This window comes from Amblyomma maculatum, chromosome 1, assembly GCF_055883805.1.
Source record: "Amblyomma maculatum isolate TAMU_Amacu chromosome 1, ASM5588380v1, whole genome shotgun sequence".
Taxonomy (NCBI): Eukaryota; Metazoa; Arthropoda; class Arachnida; order Ixodida; family Ixodidae; genus Amblyomma; species Amblyomma maculatum.
Genome location: NC_139344.1, coordinates 136,146,068 through 136,167,928, shown reverse-complemented (window position 1 = coordinate 136,167,928; position 21,861 = coordinate 136,146,068). Strand labels below are relative to the sequence as shown.

The following is a 21,861-nucleotide window of genomic DNA, read 5'->3' as shown; positions in this document are numbered from 1 at the left end:
GCTATTATACTGCAAATGATACTAGACTAGTGAATGTAGTATGCACTGCAAAAATGACACCTTTCAAACAACCTATCCGGCTGCATCTCCAGCTCTACAAGAGAAAAAGAAAATGAAACGTTAATCACTATTGAAAAAAAAAAAAAAAAGAGCCCAGGGCGAGAGAGGACTCCGGATGGGGAGGGGTGAACGAACGGTTTTTCTCGTAGCAACAAGAGTACCTCAAAAACGTCAGCAAGTTTAGAAGCGTTCCGTTCGCTGTTCCTTTCCTTTCATTGCTCCTTCCCTCTTCCTTCCGCTGTCTTGTTTCTTTTTTCCTTCTCCTGCTACGCCAGCAGCCGCATAGAGAAGCAACGCTAAACCGACTCTAATCAAGGCAGCGAAGAATGTGCATTCATTACGAGCCGTTACTTGTTATTCGAAGAGCCTTCTCTTTCCCCGTCGTAATTCAATAGAGGCACAAATGGTGCGCGATTTGCATTTCCCGCTCCGAAAGCGCGGGCGCAGCAAGCGGGACAAAGGGACAACAATATATGCGCTCGCGGACACTACGGAAAGGGAGGAGCAGCGCGAGGGAGGCAGCTGCACCGAATGAAGAGCGCGCAATGGGCTCCGCGCACATGTGTCACAAATGGCCCCGGGACCATTTCCATGCCAATACGAAAGACGGCAATCAACCAGGCAGCCCTAGTGGTGTCTAATTGCGGCCGGCGCCGCACAGCGCGAAAACCCTGCACTATACACCACGTCACGTCGCCCGAGAACGTGGACGACGCAGGCGCAGATGCGTCGAACGAAACTGCGGACGCCGACACTGCCTGCCACCCGCTCGAAGAACGGTGCATGCGCCAACTGGGGGGAAACGCCTTCCACCGGTCCTCTAGGCGCGCAAAAATGGCCATTTCGCAAATTTTCCTTTCCATCCCATCTTCTTATATCGTCGCTCGTCAACTAGTGCGAAGAACGCGCACGTGATCGAACAGTTGGAAATGAACGCGCGCCCGGATCGCGCGGCGGGAGAGTGAATAAAGCATCAGCGGACGGCGCTCAAACGGCGCTAGTAGGCGAAACAAAAGGAAACGTCACATCTTCGTGAACAAGACCGACTGCATGCGCTAAGTGCGGCCCATTAGGCCTCGCCAAACAATACGTGACGCGCCGAACGCATTAACCCAGAATACTGGCACACCTTGGAGCCTCCCGGGAAGTGGGGCAAATTTATTCCGGGCCGAATGCCTAATCACGTTGGCCGCTTCCCCTCTCTCGTAGCGGCAGCGAGGAGGAGGCCCCTTTCATGCCGCTGGTCCGTCAACAAAGGAATTCCGCGCTGGGTGCTTGTTTATTCGACGACGCGCCGTCTTTGACATGCAAATCCACGTTGCCAACGGATCAGAACGCCATTCAAATGCAAAGCGAACACTGGCTCACCAAGACCGTGCGCCGGAGGCACGAAAACAACCAGCGCGCGCCTTGCCAATCGTGTCTCCGCTCCCGCGCGCAAAAAAGCCGAAGCCAGTCGGTCCCCCTCAAGAAGCGAATGCTAATGTGCGTGGCGCCCCCTGTTTATGGCTCCCTTTCGGGCGCCGGTCTCGCGCCACGCGCAGGCCACGCTCGGCACCCGACGCCAGGAATCGCGCGGAAACAATAACGCGGCAGGTGGCAAGAACCGCGAGTCGCCCATGACCGGCGGCCATTTTGCGCGCATCCCCGCTGACCGCACGCGCGCGCTTCGTCCCAGATCGCGGCGGTGGCATTCTCTCTCACCTGGGCCATCTGTTGTCCATCGCCCGGAGAGCACGCGCCACGCCAACCCCCGGCAGCAGAGTGGCGCCTGCCCATGTCTCGCGACCACCTGCTGCCGCCGCACTGCCCTTCCCCAGATAGGTCGCTGCGCCGCCACGCGCTGCTGATGCGCGGCAAGGAACACATATATAACCCGATACCCTTTCCGAGGCCACCTGCTGTTTTTTTTTTTTTCATTAGAAATATCGAATTCAGCTAGCGGCATGCATTATTTAAACCAACGTTGAACCCTTTCTGTTAACTATCTCCAGAGCCGCGAGCCTTGTTTATTTCTGCAACGCTGTAATCTGCAGTAGAGCATGCGCCGGCCCTGTGTATAGCGCAAGAGAAGTGTACTTGGCGCCAGTCGAAGCGACGTCTTGCCGCCACAGCTGCTAGGTTCAAAAGACAACGCCTGCTTCAAATGCAGCCACACGAGGCAAGACCACTTTACCTCAAACAAACTTCGCGGTGTGCAACATACCACTCAACTGCTCGGTATACAGGCTACTGCGTGAGTCCAAAAATTTCGGCACAGGACAGTAGCGACGTCTAAAAGCCGAGCATATCACATGTTGGAAGCGGGCCGTTTGGCGCCACTGCATCCGCCAATAATTGCCTACGTGAAGTCCCGTCTCCGTACAAAATAGGGAAGAAAGGCGTTCTACGCAGGGCGGCCAGTACCACGCAACCCAAATTACCCCCCAAACTAGAAACGTTCCCCGCCAGCGCTCAGATGGTGCGACATTCAGGACGGCCTTCTCTCGGCACTGCACCAGCCCAGACCGGTGGGCGAGCGGACGAAGTGGACTGCCGGGTGTTAAACGAGATGGTGATGATGATGATGATGAAAACATTTATTGACAATGGCTTAGATTAAGGGTAGGCTGGTGGGGTCCCTAGTCCGGGACACCGTTGGTAAAAGTCGCTGCCCGTACTCTTTCGAAAAACAAAAGCTACGAGAGCTTATAAACGGTTGATTGGGGCGTGGCGGTCGAGGGATTCGTTAGCGCCGCAAATGCGCGAAGAGCTCCCCGCATCGGGCAGCAAACGGAGCGTGAGCAGCTCGAGCGCACGCTCAGGGACGACCGCTTCATTTGTGGTGAGAAATAAGGCCCCAAAATATCGTCTCGGCATCGATTGGCACCGATCAATAGGCTCAAAACGCTTCGTGGTCTCCAAGCAACTCGTTACAAACTCAAAACGTCGCATCACGTGGTTAAATGGCAGCAGGGAGAGCGCTTCGATTGCCTCCAACTGGGAGAACAGAAGGAAAGGGCGTATTTAAAAGAGACCGTTGTTGGTGGTGGTGTGGCTACGGCGCGACCGACCACACCGCGCAAAGTGATCAGGCAGCATGATCATGCACATGTGTGTTGTATCGACCGACCGGGGAGGCGCCTGCTTGGGGGAGAGCGAACAGCCATTCCGGCCCGGAGAGGCTCTGGGCGACGACGAAGCGCGCCCATCGATTCCGAAAACGCGGCCGCGATTAGGGAAATAAAAACCAAGTCGCGTCCCCGGCTGAGCACAGACACTGCGCTAAAAGACGGTCGCCGTGAACGCACGAATGCAGAGCGGGGAAAACAACAGCGGCAACTTCACTGTCGTAGGTTGCACGCCACGAGAGGCTGTGATGTCCCACCACTGTTAGCACCGGCGCTCGTTCTGTGACTTACTGGTTAGTCGCTGCACTCTCAGAATACGCTCGCCACGTTTCGGACAATCAACACACATTGACGCGTGCAAACTATTGAGGCTGAACATGCAAGAAAAACGAAACACTGCAGTCAATTGCGACGTAACAACTCATCATCATTAGCAACAAGTAAACACATACACGAGAAAGGAGAAGCTCTTCCAGTCACGTTTTCCCCGCGCAATTCGACCTCGCCAGGCCACACCACAGAAGCCGCAATTTGAACAACTTTATGACGGCCCACGGAATGAATACCGGTAAAGGCGAAAAACCATGCAGGCAAAATTTCACAGCCGACCTTCTTGATGGAACCAGTCTGGCATCATTACGAGTGCGTTCTTGACGCACCTAACTCACGCTCACGGACCGCACGAGCATTGCGCCAGTCATCACGAGGCCATGAAGCCCAACTGAAACAGCAGGACGAGGGTCGCTCCTCTCCCCAGAGAAAAGGAGAGACAAAATAAAAAAACTGCGCGCTCCCCGAACCGGTTTATGCTCTCCCGCCTCAAACCACCTGCCATTCCTGAAGCGGTCTCGTGGCGGTGAGCGCGTGCCATTACCAACGGGGCTCATTTCTCCATCTATACATGTTGACCTCACACACACAAACAAAAAAGAGAGGGGGAGTCACGACGGCGAGAATACTAGAGTGACACATCAACTCCTGTAGATGTGCGAAAATTAGAAAATCTCGTCGGACGCTCAGCTTCCTTCAGGTGTTGCGAACGTTCGCATTGGAGAGGGTCATCCCGAATAGATGTGCAACGGCCCGATTGATTTTTGCATCTGTTTTCCGGCCTCCAACTCTGCGGGGTTCGCTTTTCGGGATCAGAACGAAAGCGACGCGCCACCCCGTCCGCGAGGCAATGCTGCGAGAAAGAGGGCCGGTCCGGCCACAGAGCACAGGACACGCCGCGCGCGCCGTCCTCTCTCCGAATGGACTCGCCCCGCGCCAAAAGAAGTTGAAGGGAAGGCCGGCAGGAAGCCGCCCGTTCCGCCGCGGCATCCAGCCCCGTCCAAACATTCTTAAACGCCCCCTTCCCCGTCATTTTCGCGGAGGCGCACGAATCTGTTGTCATTTTGGCAGTGATGGTAGGAAGGGTTCAGTGAACCTGAAAGTTGAAAGCCGCTTCAAGGTCGTCCCCTTATTTTTCGGCTCCAAGAAGGGTTTCGCCCTCCCCTGAGAAGGTCAGCAGCTCCGGAGCAGCCTGCAAATGTGTTCTCCCCCTTTCAACCCCTCCCCCCCCCCCCCCCCCCCCCCCCCCGCCACCCTTTTTATTTTTTTTGGCTTCTTTCTGCCCTTTCGGCATACCTGCTGCTCTGGACCACAATGAGCTTGGCCCCGCCGACCTCACCCGTGCAGTGGTCACCCCCGTTTGAGCGGACTCAGAGGATGCCACTTACCGAACGGCTCCGACCCAGCTGCCCGTGGCGATAGAAAACCTAACGGGCCCATCGGAGCCGCGACTGTCCTGCGAGCAACGCGCAGTATGACGCCACTTCGCAGTGCGATGTAGAAGGCTCGCCGCAAGTAACCACATGGGCTCTCCCGTAATCTGAGCCCATTCCGTCACAGGCAGTTGCTTACCGCGGCTATCGGTTTCCCTTTCTTTAAAGCGCACTACATTTATAGTAAAGACATTTCGTGCTTAACGATTTAGTTGCCTCAATATCTATGAATGCCTCTATCGGGGACTAAAGTCTCCAGGAAAGGCCATCTAAACGCATAGGTGGCAGGCCTGCCAATCCCCACCTAAGTAGAGTGTCACACACTGTAGTTGCTCTTCCGCAAATGTGCATTTCAGCCACCAGTTATAATAAATGAGCTAACTGGCATCTTGGGAAACGTTTGTCCCCGACAGTAAATGGCCGGCGGACAAACTTCAATGAACCCACACACGCATCAACGAGCGGCCGCGTGCCCCAACGAAGCTGTGGAAGCAAACCAGCAGAGAAACAGCACTCCGAAGAATGGCAACGCAAAGTATATTATGGCCGCAGATTTCTGATTAAATGACACTGGTTGCGCAAAACTTCCAAGTTCTCACAGAAATGCATCGGGTGACGTTATCGTGCAGGCACCGTGATTACAACTCGCTAAGAACGGGCGCACATACTGCTATGGACGAAGCTGCGCCCGACCCAGACTCGCGACTAGGCCTAACCCTTCCACATCAGCGACAGCCATACAGCACCTGGGAGGCGATCAAACAGACGCAATTTTACTTCCAGCGTATGCCTAAGAACTGGGCAAATATTAAATGAAACGACGTTAGAAGCGGAGCGAGGACTGCCTATTGACACAGCGGCCTTAATCGACTATACTGTTCCCCGTGCTCTCATGCAGACCTGCCGTGAACGCCGAGACATGCACATCAAGCATGGCGCACGGCAATCTTTTTGTCGCAACGTTCCAATTCCTTGAGCTCAACGTCGAGGTGCAAGCAGCCCCTTCGCTACACTCACTGACGAAGGAAATTCGGGTGACCGCAGTTTCAATAATGTGGGCGGTCCTATCCCGACCAGCGAGCTAACCGAACCTCACTTTCCTTTTTTTCTTTTTTTGACCCGCTACTTCAATTGACAACAAGCATTAGGATTAGAGACAACGAATATAGTTAAAAAAATATGAGGCCGGAACACTGAAACGACTGCATTGAACTTCTATTCCATATTCATTCTTTTCGGTTTTTGTCCTTGACTCGACCAATGTCATAAGCCCCGCTACCGGAAACTAGCTTCCTTTGCTGTGTTCCCTATCGTGTTCTACCAGAACTATTATTCAACTCCACAAAATGAGCTTATGTAGGCATTGGAACGCTGAACGTATGTTTATTCCAAAAACTAGACACCGCTCTCTCTCTCTCTCTCTCTCTCTCTCTCTCTCTCTCTCTCTCTCTCTCTCTGTGTGTGTGTGTGTGTGTGTGTGTGTGTGTGTGTGTGTGTGTGTGTGCGTGTGTGTGTGTGTGTGTGTGTGTGTGTGTGTGTGTGTGTGTGTGTGTGTGTGTGTGTGTGTGTGTGTGTGTGTGTGTGTGTGTGTGTGTGTGTGTGTGTGTGTGTGTGTGTGTGTGTGTGTGTGTGTTAAGAATAACGCGGGCTAATTCCATCAGTATGCCTTTCTATGGCTTAAAGAAAAAAAAACAGTGTCAGCGGTAATTTTGTAAAAGCCCTTTTCTCCAAGTATTTGGAGTAAACAGCGAGTGGACCGGTTACCAATGGCAGCATAACTTCTGGCCTGTGGTAAATTTTCAGCACCTCGAACAACGTCACCTTGGGGCACCACTTAGCATTAGCTAGTATACTTTGCAATCAGATTGGCGACCAGGTTTGACGACGTCGGCGATCCACTCCCGCTTTTTCCGTACGCTGGTTAATTGAATATATTACGCTCTAACACACTGTCCATTCGAACCCGCAATTAACAAAGCATTCAACTGTGCCCCGATTCTAACTCTTTTTCCGGATTCTCATCCCACCCAGGCTTTCTGTTTCCAGCAGATCGCAAATTCTCGAACAGATTGAGGCAGATCCACACAGCCAGGACGTGACTACCTTATTCACGATAGGGCAGTGTAGTGTCCTTGCCACAGCTATGCACGAAACGGTTTCATCTGTCTCAATGTTGCAGCCAATGTTTGGCGAGCACGGAGACGCTTTGTCTAAACTAGTTTTTATTGCGCTTACTCCTTCGTCCTTGAGCAATTGAGAACCGTCAATGTCTCATTTCAATTTTTCTTTGTAATGCAACGGTCCTACCGCAATATGATCACAGATGGAAGACGAGAGGTGGGCACGGACAGCACTTTGATTAATCCCCACTACAGACCACAGAGGTGATCCGCATGTCCTGAAGGAATACCAAGCGGCACGAGTTTCACACCGCCCGCCAGCGGCGTTCTAGCGTCTATAACATTTAGTGCGCGGCAGGCGTTTTCTGACGACTAAACGCAAATACAACTGTGAGCCAGTACAAGAGACACGGGAGATCGAAACACGCCAGAAACGCTCCACTACGGTGCGCAAACTCCACCGGTGTACGGTAAAGAAATATGGGAGATCAATGTACGCCCGAAACGCTGCTCTACGGCGCATAAACTCCACAGCCGAAGCGGAATTTCGTCCAGTAAAAATACGTAACGTAATCACGCCAGTATGTCTCTGGCGATCAGTCTACAACAGAGAACGCACTGTTCAGACATGCGCTACATATGAAGCGCTACCTTGAATTAGCTACGCTTTTACTTATTGCAAGCTGTGTAAGATCGAACGCGAACAAGCATTTGTGGAGCAAACACAGCCGAGCTGGATGGCTGAAGCTAATTAATGAAGTGATGAACTCGTGTATGCATATATTTAAAGAAGTGAACGGTCAAAAGAATGCAGCAGCCAGATGATACCAAGGAGCAGCAATTACGAAGTTGTCCACCCTAGCGCAAAATTGCTAGGGAGCGACAATAACGAGGATTTCATTCGACGCGTAGAGGCAAAGAAAACCGAGCAGCAAATGATGTGAAATCAGAAAAGGAAAACATAAAAGTCGCAACCCCCACAAATCAGCCTTTAACGACGACAGCACGAAGGAACAACCACGGCGGGAACCTCCGCGGTCGCTAAAGCTAACGACAGAACCAGACACGAATCCCTATGACGGGCCGAGGAAGCCCCGGTGCGCCAGAAGAACCGTTACCAACGCCGCAAAGGCGGCCAATAATAGCGGAGAACGTGGCACGTCTTCGTTACAGCGGCCGCCGGAGTCGCACCTGTTTGCGTCACGATTACTCCCATTCCGAGCCAACAGTACTCGTCGGCATCGCAACGAGGCACGTTTCTAGTTTCGTGCCTGCTTCCAACAAAGAAACGTTCTGTCACAACGTCAACGACAAAAACAACATCGGGAGGGAGGCAGCAGGGGAAAAGAAAGAGAGCGACTTGATCCGCGCCGACGCGCGTTCCGGAGTGGCGGCCGGGCCTTTTGTTTCTGCGCCCCGGGCGCAGCAGCAACAGTACCCGGGCGAAGGAGCAAAACAAAGAGGGAGTCCCCGAAGAGAGCGGATCCGCCACCGTGCGAGAAGCCGGAATCGCGATCGACCGGGCGTGCCGGCAGGACAGCCTCGCCCAGCGGTCCCACCGAGAGCGGCCCTATAAAAAGCCGCAGGAGGAAGACGGGTTGTGCCCAGCCAGGCTGGGTCGCTGCCACGAGGTCAAGGCTGCGCCTCGACCCTGAAAAGCAGTGGGCCAATGCACCAGCGCGCCCGAGGCGAGAAACGAAAGTCCAGCCGCCGGGCACTCGCGACACGGATAAACGGGTCGCTGGGCGGCCGCATCGCGTGCCCCGTCTACACACGATCGGATCGCTGCTCCGGAAATGCCCTCCAGGCAGCATTCCCGCTTAACGACTGTTGCAGCGACGAAGGAAGGCCCCTCGCCGCCGCCGTAGCTTCTTTGCGTAACTCTGGCTTCGCGATAACCCCAAAGGCTCTCATATAGACGACCGCGTCTGAGCCTTCGCAAGAACTTTGCGAGCAATTTAAAAGGCAGGCGACGAGTAGGTGGTCAACACCGGAATAAATTTCAAGATTTCTGGACGAATAACCGCGCGCCAAAGACTACATTCAACCTTCGCTCCTGGGCATGCACACAAGGAACCTACGATTCTGCTCTGTCGCCGATGCCACTCGGAAGAGATGCAACGGTTACATAGGAAAGGCTTAGTGGCGCACCTTTGGCGCCGACTCCGTATACAGTTAATGGACGCATGAACAGCTATCCATGTCAGAGGAAAACAGTTCTCTAATTCAATCATCGCCCATGGCTGGGCCGTGACGGGTGCCGGACGCCCACTATGGAAGGCAGATCGCGCCGAGTTTCTGTGCACGCGACTGGACACAGGCCCTCGCCGAATGCAACGTAAACATTAGCAAGCACATCCAAGCGTGCGCAGCCGCTCTACAGCTGACCCTGTACGCGCATTATTATTATCATCATCAATCCCTTCTCTCAAAGTGCCTACACGGGAATATGAAGGCTCGAGAACGGAGGGAAAAAAATGACTCGGGGAAAAGAAAAGATACATAAGTTAAATTTGGCACGAACGCCGTACGCGGGGCGATGCAACAAAGAACTCACTGCCAGGAGCGTAGCACGGGCAAAAAGAAAAGGAAAAGCGAGATAGGAGGAGGCATGCCAAGTGCGGCCGCGAGCCACCAAAATAACCGGGAATATAAGGAAGGGAGGTTCATTTCCAGACAGGAGCCGACGCCAAATCGGACTAGTCCGGAGTGCACCATTATCCCGGTTGCTTCATTACTGCGTGTTTTCTTCGGGCTTCGCCGCGGCGCTTTTCCTTCAAGGCGCCGGAACACACAGCGGCGGCCGCGCAGGACGTCTGGGCGGAATCACACTCAACGGGGACGCGAGACGTCGCAAGTGTGTGCACATCGTGTCAAATGTGCAGAAGCCCATTTCTGCAGTGGATCCCGAAACATGGCGCAGTAACCAGCGTGTCGGTCAGTTCACTAGGCACATTGTTCCACAATTCCGGCGGGTGCTCACAAAACAAAAGATGGACCGCAAATGGACCTTTCCACTCTGCTGACTAAACAGTTAACGTTAGGCAACACCTGCAAAATCGCCACTGAAAAATGTGCCAGCCACGAGCCTACCACGCAGGGCAACCGGCTGCGTTCCAGCGGCCAAGCCGCCTTGCCTGCCCCCAACCCCCTCCCCCACCTTTCTTCCCCCACCAGGGGGCGGAAACTGGCCGGACTACGCGCTACAGGCCGAACGCAATGCGGGGCGCGCTGAGAGCACTGAGGCTGAAAATTGGCGCAATTCACGACTGTCGGCACAGCGGGCAGGATCAGCGCCAGGGTTTCCCTCGCCTTGCTCTATCTCGCACTGTGCGCTTCCTCCCCCTACGTGGGTTCTTTCTTCTTCCACACTCGTGGCTATCCGAGACGTTTTCTTTTCTTCCGGCTACATAACCGGCTCATTTTCTTGTCCTTGCTGCAGTTATCGTGCTTTTTTCGCATATCAACCGGGAGGCCTGCTGATGACCGTCTTTAAAGGCGTCTCAGCCGGAATAACGCAATAAAAACCGAAAACAAACAAACAAAAAAAAGAATGCTACAGTTAGTACGCTTGGTTAACTTATGGCATCGCAGCTGTAGACCTTTCCGGAATTACAGCCGTTCGGAATCACTTCCCGACAATGGAGTGAGAGTCGCGATAATACTATTGATAAGAAAAGTAGCACAGAAAAAAAAAAAGAAAAAAACAAAAATGGGCGAGGGAACAGGCAGTCTTGATACACGCGCAGGGATACGTAGCTTTATGCCACCCATGCAATAGGCCGCAGGAGATGACGGTGACGTAGCCATTCGAGAGACGCGAAAGTTTCTGCGACGCATGTATGTTTACACGAACTCGACAAAAGCCGAGTCAAGGTCACTTATAAATGGAAAGTGCTTTTTTTTTTTTTTCTAAAAAACGTCGCAGAAGAGAGCAGAGGAATAGACCAAGCCTTCCCTTCTCAAAAATCGCTCTTTCCATCGAATATACGATACGACTAGCATTACTTCCTGTTCATGTGTACAGTTCAACGTGTCCTTTCGGCGAAGCTCCTGCCAGGCCAAGTAGATACTCGGACAAGTTTTTCAGAAACTGCACATGGCCAAACCTAGAGGCGTTCAGATATGTCTGAGCCTGCAAATGTACTAAGGTTCCCACATGCAGGTCGATCAAATGTTATAGACCTGCTAATATTACGTAGATTAGAAGCACCTGTCAGGCGAAAAAGGAGAAAGATCGAAGCGTTCATAAGAACGAAACATGTTACTGTGTTTGTTCGCTGTCACTGTACTAAGAGGGGGGGGGGGGGGGGGGGGGGGGGGGGGGGGGGGGGGAATGCACCTGTGAGAACGATCGAATGAATTAATATAACTTTATTCAAAACAACCACTCACTGGCCTAAATACCGCGGGAATGAAAATCAGCATCAGTAATGTAGCCTCGTGTTTCAGGGTTTCCCAGCAATTAAAACTCGACAAATCTAGAGATCACAGAACTCTTTGAAAGCGTCTGGAATCACACGTAAAAATTAATTTGTAAAGGTATCTAGTTTTTTTCAATGCGATAAATGGCGAGTTGACATAGCTATTTTGTGGCGTATGATATTAGAAGCTTCCATAAGTTCTATAGGTTCATATCACACACAGTCAGGTCAAGTGCGTCAGCCAGCCATGAACTTAACTTTTTCTTTTTTTCTTTTCTTTTTTCACATGCCTGCGGTCTGAACAATGGCATACACGGAAAACTTCTGAAGTTCAGTCTGACGCGGCTCCCCTTACGGATCCCCGTTCGCTCACCTGCGCTTTGGAACTTGATTATTCATTCACCTTTTAATTTGTGCCTCTCTTACCTTATTGACACTTTTCAACGTACAGTCGTAAGTTACGTACAACACTTGCTCGAAGATCATCCGGAACAAACACTAATCCCTTCTCAACCAAGCCGTACGGATCAACTGGCGTGGCCTACGGGTGCCATGTCTGTTTCGGAATGCAAATAATTCTCCTGCACGGTTTGGTTCCCTTCACCCTCCAATAATGAGAAGCCGAGTTGGCAGCTCCTGCTAAATCGGCCGTACCGCGTGGTCGCGTGACGTCACAAAACACTACGACCAATCAGTGGCCGGCCATGTCGCCCGCCTGCCACCACTAGCTGTTATTACACACACGGCAATGAGGCAAACGATCGGATATGAAATATGCGCACGTAACCTGATTTAACCACTACACTAAACATCCAACGTTCCAATACTGAGAGGCAATCAATTATCACTTCCTGCTATACACCCGACAGTGTCATGACGAAAGACCCTAAAAGTACTCGCAGAATTGATACGCACCCCACGACAGGGTAATATTAGAGTCCAGGAAATGTCACATATCCGGCAAATTTCCAGAAGAAAATATGCGTCGTTAAAACGAAATATGCCGTGCAAAAAGAAAAAAGCAGAAATTCAACCCAACAGACAAAAGGAATGGCCCATACTACGGAAGAGCATGTTACTGCAGGCCTCATTGAAACATATGCGAATGCAACGCAAATATTACATTCCTTGCCCTACATATCTCAATCAAATCCTTTTGTTGCGAGATTGCGCGAAGCAAAACGGAATTGTAAGCAACCAAAACATCGCATGTAAAATTAAACGTAAAAGTTGAGCGTAACAAAATATCGGAATGATTTGTCGAAGAAAAAAAAAAAAAAAGCTCATGATATAGTAAACCACAGCACAACCAAGGAGGTTATATAATACTATATATAACCTCCTTGAGAACATAATGTTGACCTGCCTTAATACATAATGTCCTTTCAGCAAATGAACGCTTCAACTCGTGTGCTAAATAACATGCATTTCAGTTGACAGCTCTATCGGAAACACTCACTTGTCGACAACGCCTTCGAATCCCTCGCAAAAGCAAATAAAGAGAAACTCGCTACACTGTCTTCACTGCCCACAGCGCAAATGCTGCAGCACTATATTCTTTCACGCCGTAGCCATTATACAGTATGCTCTTTGTTCGAACGCGGAAAGGTTCACACAAGAGAAGCAAGCTAGCCCAGCTGCGCTCTCGCGTCTATCACGAACGGCCCGGCGGCCGCATCTGCCACTGACGTCGCACGAAAACAATCAAGCTGGCAGCTGCACGCGCAAACCTGGACGTCTAAAGAAAGAAAAAAAGAAACACTTCACAGTTCAAAGCCACTCGAGGTAAGCACGACGACAACAGCAGGCCGATTGAGCATGACTTCGAAAAGGCAAATGCGCAAGGCACCGGAGACGACGCACGCGCGTCTCAGCGGTGTGGAGTAGGGAGGAGAGTGCGAGTGCCGCCGAAAGGAACGCCGGTACGCGATACGCGAGTGGTGCAGGCACGCAGAAAACACTGTTCTGTCAGAGCAAGGAAGTCTAGGAGACATGCCATTGAAGCGACATCAAGTAAAATATTTAACACACTGCGATTTTTTTTTTTTTTTTTTTTTTTTTTTCAAAGGAGGTGTTCCGCGGACAGAACGCAGGTCACTCAGAGCGTTTACATCCAGCGGGAGGTGAAAGAACCACGACAGCAACCAAAGCAGTCCGTACTACACCGCAAGGCGGAATCGCACCCGCTGTGCCTTTGTTCAGAAAAGCCTTACGAAGTTCAAAAATGATTTTAACGAACATGAAGCGGTCAAAATCCCTGCGAATCGCTTGAATTCTTATGCAGACTTGACGTCATACAAATTGCGAAATGATGGTTTGGTTTGTGGCGCTTAACGTCTCAAATCGACTCGGGCTATGAGAAACGCCGCAGTTGAGTGCTCCGGAAATTTCGACCACCCCAAGGGGTTCTTTAATAATAATAATAATAATAATAATAATAATAATAATAATAATAATAATAATAATAATAATAATAATAATAATAATAATAATCCTCTATTTCGGGCCCCGCACGGGTGGCGCAGTGGTTACGGCACTCGACTACTGTTCCCAAGGGTGCGGGATCGAAATCCGGCCTCGGCGGCCGCTTTTCGGTGGAGGCGAAAAGCAAGGCGCCCGTGTGCTGCGCCTCTCATAGCCTGAGTCGCTTTGAGACGTTAAACCCCACAAACCAAACCTCTATTTCGGATGATATCACATGACATCGGAGAGCGACAATAAAAGTAAAGCGTGCACTGATACCGCACAACACACAGGCGTCTTGCTTTTCGCCTCCATCGAAAAGCGGCCCACGACAATGAAAAGAATAATAATAATTAGATAGGTGCAGTGGAGAGGTGTGCAATCAGGACGTATATTCCATATTACCATGCGAATATTTAAGTGAACAAGGAACCTCGCATGTCGATATAGCGTTTTGGACGATACCGCTCTCGGCATATTCACTTCTCTGCACTTCAGAGACAAAGATACCACGTGCCGCGCTAAATAAATGTAGCACGCGCTGCGGTGCAAAGTGATCAACATTTTGGCTCGCAGACTATACGTAATGACCTTCGCACTGCACATCGTTATCACAACTGACAATAAGACCTAACCATACAACTGACTTAGCCTACATCAAATCAAGGCTTTCATATTTTTCGTTCTCATGTGCGCTGCTGCGCCCGCCGTTACTGATTGATCCCCCCCCCCCCCCCCCGAATTTAAGAATATAGTCGCAATTAAAAGCCCCATGAGAAATGAAGCGAAAGAGCAACAAGTATCCTATAACTGCTTCTTTTATGCCACGTGGTTCTTTTATGTTCGAGATCGACTAGCTAGCTACAGCGCAGGAACACTGCCATGTCCAAAGTGCACAAAACTCATTGCTACTGCAGTCGTTACTTTTTCAGGTGGCATGACTGCGAAGAAAAAGAATCCTGAACAAGTGTGAATAATGCGAATTCAAGACGGTACGCTCAAGGTAGACAGGGCGCAGTACATTCCAGTGGTGAGCTTCTCTAACAGAATGAAAGAGGTTCGCCAATTTTGCACGAGTATCATCACTTACAGCTGCAGATAATGTTAGCGCACGAATGAACCAGGATGGACAAGTTGCCGGTACCGCTTCATAGAACGCCTCCAGTTGCTACAAGTGGTCAGGCGAAACGGGTAACGAAGAGAGAAACTGACACCGCACCAACTATGTGAGTTGGCAAGACATGTCACGGACATCACCTAGCGAGCACGTTTTCTCTTCAATGCACAACTTTCTAAGCCCCCTTTCTCTGGCTAGGTGGAAACCTGACGCAACATGGAGATTCTTCCAGCAACGTCGCAGTCCCCCAGGGAGAAGGACCGTTTCTCTCCCCCTCGCTGTCCCCTTTGCGGACGTGGCAGGCGCAGCGGCGAGATCCTTAAAGTGCCAACGTCATTTCATGGTGCGCCCAGGGTATTTCTTTCTCGAGCCTTGAAAGGGATCGACATATCCACGGCGGCAGACGCGAGAGAAACGGAGAGAAGCCAAATGACCGGGGCCAAGGAAAGAGCCCCTCGCACGCAGCCAGCGCGCGCACAAAGAGAATTCACGCTGGAAGGTCGTCGCCGCGAACGAATGGATTTCAAGTCTCGGCGCCATTAGACTTGACAAAAGGAGAGGAACGAATCAAGAGCGCGGCTTACGGCAGAGCTCTGCGAAGCAAAATCAGCAAATGCGGAGGGGACATGAAGCGCGCCAGAGGCCACCGAAATCAGGACTAAACAAAATTCAAAGCCGCCCACCGCCGCCACCTCCGCGGAAGAGCTATGAGAGGCGCCATTGTCGGACGGCGCGCCGCCAGGCAAGGTCGGAGGCCAGCAGTCGGCGACAGCGAACATTACCGCAACAGGGTCAACTGCCCAGCTGCTTACTCACGCCGGAAGGGAAAATATGCCGCCCTTCTTTCACACCCACGCGTCTGATGGCGGCGCACGCCCCCTCGCGAGCAACGCCGGCTACGCAAAGTCGAAGCGCTACAGTCGTGCATAGCAGGCACCACGGAGTAAGAACTACACATTCTTACACCGAGCTGGACACTAACGGATCAGGGGCCCATCTATTGCAAGCTATTTGCCCGCTGCAACGCTCCGCGACTGGCAGAGCGCTGCCGAGTTCTCAGCCCGTGTCGCTGCTCCTACTTAAAGAAATGCATGAAGAATTTGTTCCTTGCTTAGCTTCGACCCAATAACTCAACTCAACCCGCTCCTGTCCAGTCCATGTAAACGCCGCATGGGAGAGGAGAACTGTACGGAAAACGCTAGAGAAGCGCGGGGAAAAACGGAATCGGATGCCGTCACTAGCTCGTCTCGATGCGAGGTGCCGCCGTAATCGTAGCTCGTCCAGAGCCGGTTCTGCGCGCGCTCGTCGGGTAGGGTTCATTAAACTCCCACTCAACTCCTCAACTCCTACCCCGCTGTCCCCCGTCCTTTCTTGTTATCGCTCCCCTCTGCACTTCCCTAGCTATCCTCTCCCTACGCCTTTGCTTTCCCGCCGGTCGCAGCTCGGGTGCTTCAGATTTTAAACAGCAGTTGCCGCGGCCGGCAGCACTGTTTGCCTTCTTTTTGTTTGATTATTCAAAATTAAAGAGCACTGCAGAATTTGCATTGGAATAACGCGAAAGCACGGATGCTGCTGTTGGTTGCTTCTAGTTGCTTAATTCACTTCTTGTTCACCCATTTTAGTCTTTGGTATACTTTCAAATAATTCACTTCTTGTTCACCCATTTTAGTCTTTGGTATACTTTCAAATTGCGCGCCGATCCCTTCCTATGCCCTTTTTTGGCTCGGCTTCAGGTTGCGTGACGTCAAATCCTAGACATCACCTTGATTGACTGATTTAATTAACTATTTTGTATTTGATACATCTTGACGTCACCCTGATTGACTGACTTAACTATTTTCGTAATTGATACTATCAAATGTGGCGCCAAGCCATTGGCTAATGAGACCATTTTCGCCTTTACTTTTAACTTTACATATTTAACTTATTGACCTACTCATTTTTTCGGACCCAACAATACGTCACCCCCTATCGATTGGCACTACTCATTAACCTCTATCACTTCCCAATTACTCACAACTGCTGCGGAGACGATTTTGCGGGCGCGGTCTGCGAATAAAAGTTTGTGAGCTAGAGAAGTAATGCTTTCACATTAAAAATAACCACTACCAGCACACCCGCTATCCGGTCCATGTAAACGGGGCTTATGTAAACGCAGCTGCTAGCATGTGGCCCTCGATTACGTATTTTATTCCCCGACGCTTCCCTCGCGTTTTCCATACAGTTCCCACATGTGCCCCGACAACTCGACTGCGTTTACATGCTTCCTGAAGCGGGCTCGAGCAGGTCAACCCACCCCTTGCAGCAGTCGACTCGACTCGACCCCTCGGCTCGCCGACGACCCAACCTGACAGCGTTTGAATGAACACAGTAACCTGTTTTCGACCTCATAAGCTCAACCTGCTCCTGTCGGGTCCACGTAAACATCACTGCTAAAGCTGTAACTATTTTCTTGTTTAATGAAAAAAGCGAGGTGGCGGAGTAAAGAAGCGGTGGAACTGACTGACGGAATGGTTCTTGTAAGCTTTTGTAGCAGAAAAAAAAAATCGCAACAGCAATTTCAGGTTGTTTAGCAGGAAAGGTAATGCTTTGTAGAGAAAGAAACACTGCTTTTCGTAGAAAAAGTTATGACTCCCGTAACACATACACACACACGAGGCTTGATAGCACCTTTCGCTGCCAGCAAGCCCATCAAGTACACTTTGGTCGCAGCCTTACAAAATCTTTAACCCACCCAAATGTCCGCACTGCAGCGTTCCTTCGCGAGCGAGAGCGAGCGAGCGAGCGCGCGCGTGCACGCACGCACGCACGCACGCACGCACACACACACACACACACACACACACACACACACACACACACACACACACACACACACACACACACACACACACACACACACACACACACACACACACACACACACTAAAATTCGAGAATGGAAGGAATAAGAGAGCATAATCCTTATTCGGGTAGAAAATTACAGTAGATACGAATGGAAACACAATTAGCTCAAAGCGTAAGCGGGATATTCCCGAAACTGAAGCAGCATTGCGCACTAGGACAATGGCGCCAGTGGAATGAGATAAAAGGTCCCTATCGATGAGGTACGATGCGGTGCAGTGCTGAGCAAAAACGCAACGAAAGGCGGCAGCTTGGGCTACAATGTGAGCGGCGTCATTCAGTTCAAACGCGACTTTCTGATCGACAAAGCCAGCTTAGGCTCAAACTTGAACGCTACCTTTCCTTCAGCCTCTTCCTAACCTTACGCGAGGCCTCCTAAGAGAGGTTTAGAATGGGGGACCCTGATTCACACGACGGATGGAATCGCTGGAGACCGCGAGCGGACGAGCATCACGTCACCCGACGTCACTGGCTCCGCCTCGCCCGCGGACGGTGCAGCCTTAGCAAGCCAAAAACTGGCGAGCATGTTTCCCTGTCAAAATATGGGGGTTCCCTGCTATTTTTCTAGTAGAACTACGTAACATCTTGTTATGAGTGGGGCGAGAATGGTATTTTCGTTTCTTTTTTCTAACGTAGTGGGGGCGCTTCTGTAGTGTCGACAATAGGATGCGTCGATGCTCTCGCCTCCCTGGCCATCGAGGTACCCTAGTCGAAAATGCGGAGTAGTTGGGTTGGAATGCCGTCGCCTACCAGTTTGTTTTATTTAAACCTGTGGTGGACACGTACGTAAATTTCGCATTCGAACGATAATCAGCAGTGTAATTTCGGCAACAATATTCCCTTCTCGCCACATCCACAACGTTTCACTGGTCTGATCGGCTTCTCCAACCAGAATGCGTAGAATGCGTTTGAGTTGTGCTTTCGCATTCTCGAAACAACCTGAACAAACAAACAAAGCACCAATCAACATGATCAAAGAACACTGGCTTGGAAGTGTTTGCACCTTCTTGCGTGCCCACGACTTCTCCAGCTCTGCGCTCTCAAGACATCGCGACACTGCATACTTGGAAGAGCTTGCGTTTGAAACATCGTTAGGATAAAACACTGCATTTTGTTTCGAAAGGCAAAAAGACCACTCTGCGAGTATTTCTAAACAACATATGCTTCGCGGTTTGGCGGCCTCCACGGAAGAAGCAACCCTCGGGGAGCTGACGCCGTCACAAAACCGCCATGCGGCGCTTCACCGAGTACTTTCAAAGAAAAACGCAGTAACGCGCACTCGCTACCACGGCAAAGCCGGCTGGATGTTTTTCCCCGTCGTAGACGAATCCAAAGGTACGACAGAGGCCTCCGCGAGACACGCGGCTCATCGCACCCACCGGTTAAAAAGCTGGCAAGAAAAGGTCACGCAGGCTTCGTGTAGCCACACACGACACCCGCAAGGTTAACGAAAAAACATCCGTCGGCATGGTCGAACATACAAAAGTTAACAAGTGCCACAACCAGGAGCAGCCCATACGTTTAAAACAGCGTTAACTTGAGTCAACACGGAAGACGCAAAAAAAAAAAAAACGAAAAAACAGGTAAGCGGGAAAAACGAGTCGTGTAGTTTGGCGGCGAACCAAGACGGCGCCGCTTATCAAAGAGGATTTTCTCCACTCCAGACGACAGCCAGGGAAAGAACATGCGCCATTCGGAAATCGCAGCCACTACATCTCATGCAAAATAGAAAGCGAAGGATAAAAACCAGAAACGCGCCATCCTGGAAAGCGATGAGAGAGTGCCCCCTCAAGGCCCTCGCTCATTTCTTCCAAGACTGCGCGCAACGAATAAAGCGCTTCCACGCTGGCCGCATATGCAAACAGTGCAGAAAATGGCACGATAACAGTCTCGGGAATTGTACGCCACCCTGACGGAACGGCCTTGCAACTCTCGACGCCTCTTAATATTAATAGTATTAGGCGTTTGCTTAGCTGACCTCGTATACAAAGGCCGCTGCGCTGGTCGATATTGAAATTGAAGTTAACCTGTAACATAGCCACGACTACAACTTTAAGGTAAGCCTTAAGCGAAGTTAAATATCTGCTTGCGCTCAAAAGCGTGGCCCTAAAAACCTATCCGCGAAAATCACAACGTGATCTACATCTACATAAGCATAAGATCTACATAAGCAAGCCACTCTCTGAAAAGAGAAAGTAACAAGCCTCGCGTAACCATCCTTCCGAAACCAAACTATGAGACCTACTGACAGCCAAATAAATAAGCTGAGAAGAAAAAAAATACGCAGATTATATTCTACTGTCCACCTCAATAAAGTGAACCTGCGAACGCACCCTATAGTAACGCAAAACGGAAACGCGAGGTACACTCCTCTGCTTCGGCGCTAGCTGCCCGCTGCTGAAAAGACAATTTGTGCCTCATTTTCTTTTTCGCCAGCTGCAACAGCGCAGTCGCTACATAAGAAGGCTAAGCTGTCCAGTATGTCTGAAAGGATCGAGGGCGACACAGCAGGGCGACTCTCCCGAGGAACGAGGCCCGAAAACCACGGGCGTCAGGCGGTCGCTCGCGAGGGCGGCGTCGATGCATGCGTACCCAGAGTGTTTGTCCGGCCTCTCCGACGACAAGCATAGTCGCTGCCGGGAGCTCGCCGGGTCCGGGCGGCCACGCTACAAGGACCAAGCAAACGCAGCCGATTAGCGACACGCACACACATACATACACAACCTGAACAAATCGACTCCGCGCTGCAATACGCTCTCTCCGCGCCAGCAAAAGCAGCCTCGCAATGGGACCAGTCAGCGACCCTTTCGCCGGCGTTCTCCACGAATCGACAACCTCGGCAGCAAACGCGGGAAGGGTGCTTCATGCACGAGCACATCGGCGAACTCATATTTGACGGCTTTAGCGTAGGGGAGAGGTTAACACCTGCTGCGCACGTGCCGTGGCAGATGCGCGGCAAAGTGTGGCCACTGCGCGTGCGTACAAGGAATCCGATAAATTACGTTAACGCGTCTCGCTGCGCTAAACTCCATATTAATTAAGCGCAAGGTACAAGAGCGGCGGGTCCGCGCGTTTTACCAACGTCGCCTAACAAACAAAATTCAGGCGGCCCTTGCCCCCCTCCCCTGCGCTTTTATCAGCGACAATAATCGAGCCGGTGTCAATTCCACGCGTGAAATACGAGCCAGGTGGCGCCACTCAGCGATCGCAAGCAGGCCAAGTGGTTTGTCGAAGCCAACGCTTTCGCGGAGCGGCGAAAGGAAGCGGCCCGACCTCGCATCTTCCGCGTCCCTCTGTTCGCGACGAGATCGATAACAAGCCAGGCGAACGACGTCGCAAACCGCGCGAGCCGCGCCTTCCGGCTATTGCGCGGCGGCGGCCTACGGGCGCAGGTTTTGACGCGCGCCTCGCTGCCGACGCCTTCGTCAGCGGGCCCCCGACGCCGCAATGGATACAAATTGGGCTCGCCACACGTAGTACCAGCCTCGACCGCGGAGAGCTTGTCGGGCCACAGGCAACGGTGCGAGCCGGCTAGGGAAGGGGGGAGGGGGGGGGGGCGATTACGAGTATGCAACGCGACGAGGCCAGGGGGAACAACGGCTGTCGTACACTCACCATTAATTTTCCTTATAAACCCATTTACGCCGAACAAAGCAGGACACTGCTAAACAAAGATCCCCCCATAGTAAGCAAAAAAAGAAAAAAAACACCCCCCCCTCCCCCTTCTCGGAGCATTTCGGAATGAAAAGGAGAATAATGCCGGCGAAACAGGAAAAAAGGAAAATGCCGGCACAGCAGACACGTAGCCAGTCGTACGGCAGAAGGATTCTCGTAAATCACTCCCGGGACACATATACGCGGGCGCAGATAAAGGCAGGGGCCAGCGACGGGAGGAGGGCG

At 51.5% G+C, this 21,861-nt stretch overlaps 1 protein-coding gene across 14 annotated transcripts in view; it reads right to left on the bottom strand.

The window, feature by feature from the left end:
- The window catches only part of LOC146204005 (TOX high mobility group box family member 3-like), a 615,155-nt gene that overhangs the window by 90,191 nt on the left and 503,103 nt on the right, over positions 1–21,861 (bottom strand). For 2 of the 14 annotated variants that reach the window (XM_084589042.1, XM_084589043.1), the window contains exon 2: positions 20,554–20,627. The exons of 11 other annotated variants lie outside the window; for them this stretch is intronic. In XM_084589042.1, coding sequence (XP_084445168.1) covers positions 20,554–20,589 — 36 coding nt within the window. In that variant the 5' untranslated portion in view covers positions 20,590–20,627. Of the gene's footprint in view, positions 1–12,936; positions 13,035–20,553; positions 20,628–21,861 lie in introns of those variants that run through there. One more of the 14 variants, XM_084589048.1, reaches the window with a different exon arrangement.